Source organism: Lethenteron reissneri, chromosome 70 (genome assembly GCF_015708825.2).
Source record: "Lethenteron reissneri isolate LAM-NWPU_2019-01 chromosome 70, ASM1570882v1, whole genome shotgun sequence".
Lineage (NCBI taxonomy): Eukaryota > Metazoa > Chordata > Hyperoartia > Petromyzontiformes > Petromyzontidae > Lethenteron > Lethenteron reissneri.
Genome location: NC_083848.1, coordinates 2,436,594 through 2,446,327, shown reverse-complemented (window position 1 = coordinate 2,446,327; position 9,734 = coordinate 2,436,594). Strand labels below are relative to the sequence as shown.

The 9,734-nt window shown below is 59.7% G+C and overlaps 1 protein-coding gene across 1 annotated transcript in view; it reads left to right on the top strand.

Annotated features, from left to right (window-relative positions):
• Positions 1 to 9,368, top strand: part of LOC133361001 (uncharacterized) — a 31,862-nt gene extending 22,494 nt beyond the window's left edge. The window contains exons 2-7 of the mRNA XM_061579884.1: positions 544 to 738; positions 1,476 to 1,678; positions 3,464 to 3,596; positions 4,355 to 4,587; positions 5,643 to 5,812; positions 6,385 to 9,368. Coding sequence (XP_061435868.1) covers positions 544 to 738; positions 1,476 to 1,678; positions 3,464 to 3,596; positions 4,355 to 4,587; positions 5,643 to 5,666 — 788 coding nt within the window. The 3' untranslated portion in view covers positions 5,667 to 5,812; positions 6,385 to 9,368. The remainder of the gene's footprint in view (positions 1 to 543; positions 739 to 1,475; positions 1,679 to 3,463; positions 3,597 to 4,354; positions 4,588 to 5,642; positions 5,813 to 6,384) is intronic.
• Positions 9,369 to 9,734: the final 366 nt, after the last annotated feature.

Sequence of the window (9,734 nt, the reverse complement as noted above, 5' to 3'; positions counted from 1 at the left end):
TCCCCCGTGTTCCCCCGGTGTCTCTCCCACCGTGTCCCCCCACCGCGTCTCCTTCCCCGCGTCTCCCCCCGTGTCTCCCCCCGTGTCTCTCCACCGTGTCCCCCCCACCGCGTCTCCCCCCGCGTTCTCCCCCCCGTGTCTCCCCCCGTGTCTCTCCCACCGTGTCCCCCACCGTGTCCCCCCCCGCGTCTCCCCCCCGTGTCTCCCCCGTGTCTCCCCCCGTGTCTCTCCCACCGTGTCCCCCCACCGTGTCCCCCCACCGTGTCCCCCCACCGTGTCCCCCCCCCCGCGTCTCCCCCCGTGTCTCTCCCACCGTGTCCCCCCACCGTGTCCCCCACCGTGTCCCCCCCCCGCGTCTCCCCCCGTGTCTCTCCCACCGTGTCCCCCCCCGTGTCCCCCCCCCGCGTCTCCCCCCGCGTCTCCCCCCGTGTCTCTCCCACCGTGTCCCCCACCGTGTCTCCCCCCGTGTCTCCCCTCCCGTCTCAATCCCCATCTCCCCCCCCCCCGTGTCTCACCCCCCCCCACCCCCCCCACCCCCCCCAGGCGGCGAGCGTCTCTCCGTGGTGCGTGTCTCCCGCGGCGACTCGCTGTCCGAGGAGCGCGCCGTCACCGGCGTCGTGTGCGGAGTCCTCGCCACCGTCCTGGTGGCCGTCTCCGCCTTCTGCCTCGTCTACTGGAAGCACCACCTGGCGCAGAAGCTGCAGCAGCAGCAGCAGCAGCAGCAGCAGCTGAGCGACGGTGCGGAGACACGCAGGCGGACGGGACACGCCGGGAGCTTGGGGAGGGGTGGGGCAGTCACTGCCGTCACTCCAATCTGCCGCTGATGCTTCGCGCTACTAACAGCACTTGCCCCTGCAGTCTGCTAGAGGCTACACGGGGGAGCTTTGTCTGTGTATAGGTGCTGCTGCTACTCGCTAACAGCACTTGCCCCTGCAGCCTGCTAGAGGCTACACGGGGGAGCTTTGTCTGTGTGGAGGTGCTGCTGCTACTCGCTAACAGCACTTGCCCCTGCAGCCTGCTAGAGGCTACACGGGGGAGCTTTGTCTGTGTGGAGGTGCTGCTGCTACTCGCTACTGACGGCACTTGCCCCTGCAGCCTGCTAGAGGCTACACGGGGGAGCTTTGTCTGTGTATAGGTGCTGCTGCTACTCGCTGCTGACGGCACTTGCCCCTGCAGTCTGCTAGAGGCTACACGGGGGAGCTTTGTCTGTGTATAGGCGCTGCCACTTAGCGGCACTTGCCCCTGCAGTCTGCTAGAGGCTACACGGGGGAGCTTTGTCTGTGTATAGGCGCTGCTACTTAACGGCACTTGCCCCTGCAGTCTGTTAGAGGCTACACGGGGGAGCTTTGTCTGTGTGGAGGCGCTGCTACTTAACAGCACTTGCCCCTGCAGTCTGTTAGAGGCTACACGGGGGAACTTTGTCTGGTAACCATGGTAACCGTGGTAACCGTGGTAACCGTGGTTTTCACCTCCAGGTGCACTGGAGGCCCAGGGGGTGGGGGCTGATGACCACGTGGGGGGTGAGGAGGAGGGGGGGGAGGCTCGTGCCTTGACCCCGGGAGGTGACCCCCGCGGAGAGGGGGGGGGTGACCCCCCCCCCCCCCCGGGAGGAGCGGAGACCCCCACGGGGACGAATCGTTGCCTCTCAAACCTCCGCACACGGCGCGTGCGTGCGCGGGTACGTGTGTGTGTACACGTGTGTGTACACGTGTGTGTACACGTGTGTGTGTACACGTGTGTGTGTACACGTGTGTGTGTGTGTACACGTGTGTGTGTACACGTGTGTGTGTGTACACGTGTGTGTGTGTACACGTGTGTGTGTGTACACGTGTGTGTGTGTACACGTGTGTGTGTGTACACGTGTGTGCGTGGGTACGTGTGTGTGTACACGTGTGTGTGTGTGTACGCATGTGTGTGTGCGCGTGTGTGTGTACGCGTGTGTGTGTGTACGCGTGTGTGTGTGTACGCGTGTGTGTACGCGTGTGTGTGTACGCGTGCGCGCGTGTGTACGCGTGTGTGCGCACGACACTTCACGTGGCAGCCTCAAGGTGCACACGGCCTGGCACAAGCGTCGTGGTGACGTCACCGCCACTTAGTGGCGAATGGCGGTTGTTGTTGTTGTGTGCACGTGTGTGTGTACACGTGTGTGTGTGTGTTTGTACACGTGTGTGTGTGTACGCTTGTGTGTGTGTACACGTGTTTATGTGTACTTCATGTCATTCCCTCCCTTCTCTACGTTTGCGAAACGTGGACCCCCCCCCCCCTAATGGAGCATCTTCGCCGGTTAGAAACATTTAGGCTGGCCTGCCTACGATCCATCCTGGGTTTAACCAGCAGGCTGGATTGTGTGAGGAGCTCACAAATCCTTGAAAGATCTGGGCAACGTCCCATCGGTGAGCTCCTCCGGCAGGCAAGGCTGCGTTGGCTGGGTCATGTAGCCCGCATGCCCAGCCACCGCATGCCTAAACAGCTTTTGTTCGGCCGGATCGAGGGGGCTAAACGGGCGCGGCACGGGCTAGAGAAGAGATGGAGTGATGTGGTACAGGAGGACGTGGAGCTGAGTGGACTTGCCGATGACCGGTACCAGCGGTGTCAAGATCGGCCTCAGTGGAGGAGGCTTGTGAAGGACGCTACTGGGCAGTTGGAGGCAGTCGCCCTCCAACAACAACGGAGGGCGGAGGAGCGACGCTCACAACAACGAGCGGAGCGCCGGGTGGCTAAAGCACAGCAAGTTGGTACAGTAGGGGGCACAGGTGGTGCATCAGCCAGTCATCTCGGTCATCTCGGTCAGTCGACCCGTGGCACCTGGGTCTGCCCCGTGACCTCCTGCCAGCGGGCGTTCGACACTTCACGTGGCCTCAAGGTGCACTTGGCCTGGCACAAGCATCGTGGTGACGTCACCGCCACTTAGTGGCGAATGGCAGTTGTTGTGTTGTGTTGTGTATGTATCTCTATGTGTGTGTGTATCTCTCTGCGTGTGTGTGTCTGTGTGCGTGTGTGTCTCTGTGTGTGTGTGTCTCTGTGTGTGTGTATCTCTGTGTGTATCTCACTGTGTATCTCTGTGTGTATCTCTGTATCTGTGTATCTCTGTGTGTATCTCTGTGTGTATCTCTGTGTGTATCTGTGTGTATCTGTGTATCTCTCTGTGTGTATCTCTGTGTGTATCTCTGTGTGTATCTCTGTATCTGTGTATCTCTGTGTGTATCTCTGTGTGTATCTCTGTGTGTATCTCTGTATCTGTGTATCTCTGTGTGTCTGTATCTCTGTGTGTATCTCTGTGTGTATCTCTGTATCTGTGTATCTCTGTGTGTATCTCTGTGTGTATCTGTGTATCTCTCTGTGTGTATCTCTGTGTGTATCTCTGTGTGTATCTCTGTGTGTATCTCTGTGTGTCTGTATCTCTGTGTGTATCTCTGTGTATATCACTGTGTGTCTCTGTGTGTCTGTGTCTCCGTGTTATCAGTGGCCGTGTGCGATGGGCCCTCGAGCCTGCGCTCGCTGCAGCCGGACCTCCCCACGGCCGCCCCCTGTGCCCACTGCTGCCTGCACCACGGAGGCCCCGACCACAACCACAACCCTCTCCACCTCCTGGGCAGGTGAGTGAGGCCCAGCGGCCAGGGCCACAGGGCCAGGGCCCCAGGGTCCAGGCCCCAGGTCCCAGGTCCCAGGGTCCAGGGCCCAGGTCCCAGGTCCCAGGGTCCAGGGCCCAGGTCCCAGGTCCCAGGGTCCAGGGTCCAGGGCCCAGGTCCCAGGGTCCAGGGCCCAGGTCCCAGGTCCCAGGGTCCAGGGCCCAGGTCCCAGGGTCCAGGGCCCAGGTCCCAGGGTCCAGGGTCCAGGTCCCAGGGTCCAGGGCCCAGGTCCCAGGGTCCAGGGCCCAGGTCCCAGGGTCCAGGGCTCAGGTCCCAGGGTCCAGGGCTCAGGTCCCAGGGTCCAGGGCCCAGGTCCCAGGGTCCAGGGCCCAGGTCCCAGGGTCCAGGGCTCAGGTCCCAGGTCCCAGGGTCCAGGGTCCAGGTCCCAGGGTCCAGGGCCCAGGTCCCAGGGTCCAGGTCCCAGGGTCCAGGGCCCAGGGTCCAAGGTTCCAAGGTTCCAAGGTCCCAGGGCCCAGGGGTCCAAGGGCACGCCCAGGGCCCACTTCCCAGGTCCCAGGTCACAGGTCACAGGTCCCAGGTCACAGGTCACAGGTCACAGGTCACAGGTCACAGGTCCCAAGTCCCACCAATTTCTAAATGTATTGAGATTTTAATAAATGCATATTTACGTATATTCAAATAGGACGTGTGTACAAATACATTCGGACAAGAATTTTTTTTAAAATTAATTTTCAAAACTAATTATTTTATTTATTTCCCCCCAGGACGGCCGCCGCAGGCAATCGGGCGCCGCGCGGACGCCCGCTCGGCACCGGCCTCGGCGAGGACCCCTGCCGCTGTGGCTGCGAGGACCCCGCGAGGGCCGTGGGGGTGGGGGGGGATTGGGGTGTCCACGGAGCTCCCCCCGGGGGGGCAGGAGGTGCCCGCTGGCGCCTCGCAACGGAACACTCGGAACCTCCTGCCACCGGCTGTGACCTGCCTACAGGCCCCTGTGATGGTGAGTGGGGGGGGGGGGGGGTGGTGGGGGGGGGTGGGGGGGGTGGTGGGGGGGGGTGGTGGGGGGGGATGGTGGGGGGGTGGTGGGGGGGATGGTGGAGGGGATGGTGGGGGGGGTGGTGGGGGGGGGGGTGGGGGAGGGTGGTGGGGGGGGATGTGGGGGGGGATGTGGGGGGGGATGGTGGGGGGGATGGTGGGGGGGATGGTGGGGGGGATGGTGGGGGGGATGGTGGGGGGGATGGTGGGGGGGATGGTGGGGGGGATGGTGGAGGGGATGGTGGGGGGGTGGTGGGGGGGGGGTGGGGGAGGGTGGTGGGGGGGGATGTGGGGGGGTATGTGGGGGGGGATGGTGGGGGGGATGGTAGGAGGGGTGGTGGGGGGGGATGGTGGGGGTGGATGGTGGGGGGGGATGGTGGGGGGGGATGGTGGGGGGGGGATGGTGGGGGGGGAGGGCACGAACATCATCATCATCATCATCACGGTGGCTAGGAGATGTTGACTACCTCGCCTGGTCTACAGGGCTAGGAGATGTTGACTACCTCGCCTGGTCTACAGGGATAGGAGATGTTGACTACCTCGCCTGGTCTACAGGGCTAGGAGATGTTGACTACGTCGCCAGGTCCGCAGGAGGTCGTAGGTTTGATCCAGACCCTGACGATGCCTGCTGCTGTATATTTGGAGTCTGCGTCTCTCTCATCATCATCACGGTGGCTAGGAGATGTTGACTACCTCGCCTGGTCTACAGGGCTAGGAGATGTTGACTACCTTGCCTGGTACGCAGGAGGTCGTGGGTTCGATCCTGACCCTGTCGATGCCTGCTGCTGTATATTTGGAGTTTGCGTGTCTCTCTTTCATCATCATCGCCACTGTGGCTAGCAGATGTTAACTACCTCGCCTGGTACGCAGGAGGTCGTGGGTTCAATCCCAGACACTGAGAGATGTTGACTACCTCGCCTGGTACGCAGGAGGTCGTGGGTTTGACCCCTGGGTGTGGCTGACCAGCTGAGCTCAGCATGCCGCTGAGCGTGAACCCTTCCCCGACCCTCCCATTCCCAGACTCCCTACACAAGGGTCACGTGACACCGCCGGGCATGCTGGGTAGAGGTGCCGCTGCCGCCCCTCTGCCGTGCTCCCAGCATGCACCCCTCCCGGCCTGCCACTGTGAGGGCTGCCCAATGGGCAGGCTCGCCGTCGGGGTCAGAGGTCGAGCGCCAACCAATCAGGAGGTGAGGTCACTGTGTGGTGAGTCTGTGGGTCTCTGTGTGGTGGTGAGTCTGTGGGTCTCTGTGTGGTGAGTCTGTGGTGAGTCTGTGATGAGTCTGTGGATCTCTGTGTGATGAGTCTGTGGGTCTCTGTGTGGTGAGTGTGTGGGTCTCTGTGTGGTGAGTCTGTGGGTCTCTGAGTCTGTGGGTCTCTGTGTGGTGAGTCTGTGGGTCTCTGTGTGGTGAGTCTGTGGGTCTCTGTGTGGTGAGTCTGTGGGTCTCTATGAGTGAGTCTGTGAGTCTCTGTGTGGTGAGTCTGTGGGTCTCTGTGTGATGAGTCTGTGGCTCTCTGTGTGATGAGTCTGTGGGTCTCTGTGTGATGAGTCTATGGGTCTCTGTGTGATGAGTCTATGGGTCTGTGCGATGAATCTACGGGTCTCTGTGTGATGAGTCTATGGGTCTCTGTGTGATGAGTCTATGGGTCTCTGTGTGATGAGTCTATGGGTCTGTGCGATGAATCTACGGGTCTCTGTGTGATGAGTCTATGGGTCTCTGTGTGACGAGTCTGTGGTTCTATGAGTCTCTCTGTTTTTCAGATTCGAGTTGACCTCTGATCGCTGGGTTCACACCACGTTCAGTGAAGAAAGAGGAACAGAAGAGTTGTGACCCTTTGTAGCTTCGTCCGTCCGTCTGTCACGCGGGAGGAGGGGTGGTGGTGGTGGTGGTTACAGAGATATCCGGTGATGGTGGTGATGGTGGTTACAGAGATATCCGGTGATGGTGGTGATGGTGGTTACGGAGCCAAGATGTGGCAGGAAGTCGTGTGGCTGTCAGGGACTCACTCAGCCATTCACTCAGCTACTCACTCACTCACTCATTCACTCACTCAGCCACTCACTCAGCCACTCACTCAGCTACTCACTCACTCAGCCACTCACTCACTCAGCCAGCCACTCACTCACTCAGCCATTCACTCACTCATTCACTCACTCACTCATTCACTCAGTCATTCACTCAGCTACACACTCACTCAGCCACTCATTCAACCACTCACTCACTCAACCACTCAGCCACTCACTCAACCACTCACTCGGCCACTCACTCACGCAGCCACTCACTCACTCAGCCACTCACTCACGCAGCCACTCACTCACGCAGCCACTCACTCACTCAGCTACTCACTCACTCAGCCACTCACTCACTCAGCCAGCCACTCACTCACTCATTCACTCAGTCATTCACTCAGCTACACACTCACTCACTCAGCCACTCACTCACTCAGCCAACCACTCACTCACTCAGCCATTCACTCAGTCATTCACTCAGCTACACACTCACTCAGCCACTCACTCAACCACTCACTCACTCAACCACTCAGCCACTCACTCAACCACTCACTCGGCCACTCACTCACTCAGCCACTCACTCACTCAGCCAGCCACTCACTCAGCCATTCACTCAGTCATTCACTCAGTCATTCACTCAGCTACTCACTCACTCAGCCATTCACTCAACCACTCACTCACTCAGCTACTCACGCAGCCACTCACTCAACCACTCACTCACTCATTTAGCCACTTACTCAACCACTCACTCACTCAACCAGCCACTCACTCACTCACTCAGCAACTCACTCACTCACTCAACCACTCACTCAACCAGCCACTCACGCAGCCACTCACTCAGACACTCACTCAGTCATTCACTCAGCCACTCACTCAGTCATTCACTCAGCTACTCACTCACTCACTCAGCTACTCACTCACTCAGCTACTCACTCAGCCAGCCAGTCATTCACTCAGCTACTCACTCAACCACTCACTCACTCAGCCACTCACTCAACCACTCACTCACGCACCTACCCACTCACTCATCCACTCACCCACCTACCCAAGCACAGCAGTCAACCCATTGCACCTGGGTCTGTGCCGTGACCTTCTCATGCACCTAGCCTGGCACAGCAGTCAACCCATGGCACCCGCTGGGTCTGTGCCGTGACCTCCTCATGCACCTAGCCTGGCACAGCAGTCAACCCATGGCACCCGCTGGGTCTGTCCCGTGACCTCCTCATGCACCTAGCCTGGCACAGCAGTCAACCCATATCACCTGCGTCTGTGCCGTGACCACCTCATGCACCTAGCCTGGCACGGCAGTCAACCCATTGCACCTGGGTCTGTGCCGTGACCTCCTCATGCACCTAGCCTGGCACAGCAGAGCAACCCACATCACCTGGGTCTGTCCCGTGACCTCCTCATGCACCTAGCCTGGCACAGCAGTCAACCCATGGCACCTGCTGGGTCTGTGCCGTGACCTCCTCATGCACCTAGCCTGGCACGGCAGAGCAACCCACATCACCTGGGTCTGTGCCGTGACCTCCTCATGCACCTAGCCTGGCACAGCAGTCAACCCACATCACCTGGGTCTGTCCCGTGACCACCTCATGCACCTAGCCTGGCACGGCAGTCAACCCATGGCACCCGCTGGGTCTGTCCCGTGACCTCCTCATGCACCTAGCCTGGCACAGCAGTCAACCCATATCACCTGCGTCTGTGCCGTGACCACCTCATGCACCTAGCCTGGCACGGCAGAGCAACCCATATCACCTGGGTCTGTGCCGTGACCTCCTCATGCACCTAGCCTGGCACGGCAGTCAACCCACATCACCTGGGTCTGTGCCGTGACCTTCTCATGCACCTAGCCTGGCACAGCAGTCAACCCATGGCACCCGCTAGGTCTGTGCCGTGACCTCCTCATGCACCTAGCCTGGCACAGCAGTCAACCCATATCACCTGGGGCCTGCCACGTGACCTCCTGCCAGCAGAGAGCCTTTCCACATTTCAGGTGCACCTAGCCTGGCGCAAGCGCCGTGGTGACGTCGCCGCCACTAAGTGTTGTTATTGTGTACGTGTTGTGTGTGTGTGTGCGTGTGTGTGTGCGCGTGTGTGCGTGTGTGTGTGCGTGTGTGTGTGTGTCTGTGTGCGCGTGTGCGTGTGTGTGTGCGTGTTATTGTGTGTGTGTGCGTGTGTGTGTATGTGCGTGTGCGCGTGTGTGTGTGTGCGCGTGTGTGTGTGTGTGCGCGTGTGTGTGCGTGTTATTGTGTGTGTGCGTGTGTGTGTGTGCGCGTGTGTGTGTGTGCGTGTTATTGTGTGTGTGCGTGTGCGCGTGTGTGTGTGCGTGTGCGTGTGTGTGTGTATGTGCGTGTGTGTGCGTGTGCGTGTTATTGTGTGTGTGCGTGTGCGTGTGTGTGCGTGTGTGTCTGGGGAGCGGTGGTGCAGCGGTTAGCGCTGCGCTACGAACCCGGCGACCCGGGTTCGATTCCCGCTCACGGCAACCAACACCACCCAGTGACGATTATCTGAACCGTGTAGTTAAACATCGCCACTGGGGGAGAGACAAAGGCGGCCGGGCGTGGTGCTGCAGCTGCTGCTACTCGCTGACAGCACTTGCCCCAAAGGTCTGTTAAGGCTGCACGGGGGACCTTTGTCTTTGTCCCCGTGTGTGTGTTGTGTGTACGTGCCGTGTGTGTGTGTACGTTAAGATGTCGATTTCACAGTGAATAAAGTGTTGGTGTTTATAGTTACCCGGTCTCGGTTTGATTTAAAGCCTACGGGCAGTGTTGAGTCTATGGTGCAGTGGTGAGTCTATGGTGCAGTGTTGAGTCTATGGTGCAGTGGTGAGTCTATGGTGCAGTGTTGAGTCTATGGTGCAGTTGGTGCGGTTCTATGGTGCACGTGGTGAGTCTATGGTGCAGTGTTGCGTCTATGGTGCTGTGTTGAGTCTATGGTGCAGTGTTTGAGGCTCTATGGGGCAGTTGGTGAGTCCTATGGTGCAGTAGTGAAGTCTATGGTGCAGTACTATGGTGCAGTGTTGAGTCTATGGTGCAGTGTGAGTCTATGGTGCAGTGTGGAGTCTATGGTGCAGTGTGAGTCTATGGTGCAGTGTGAGT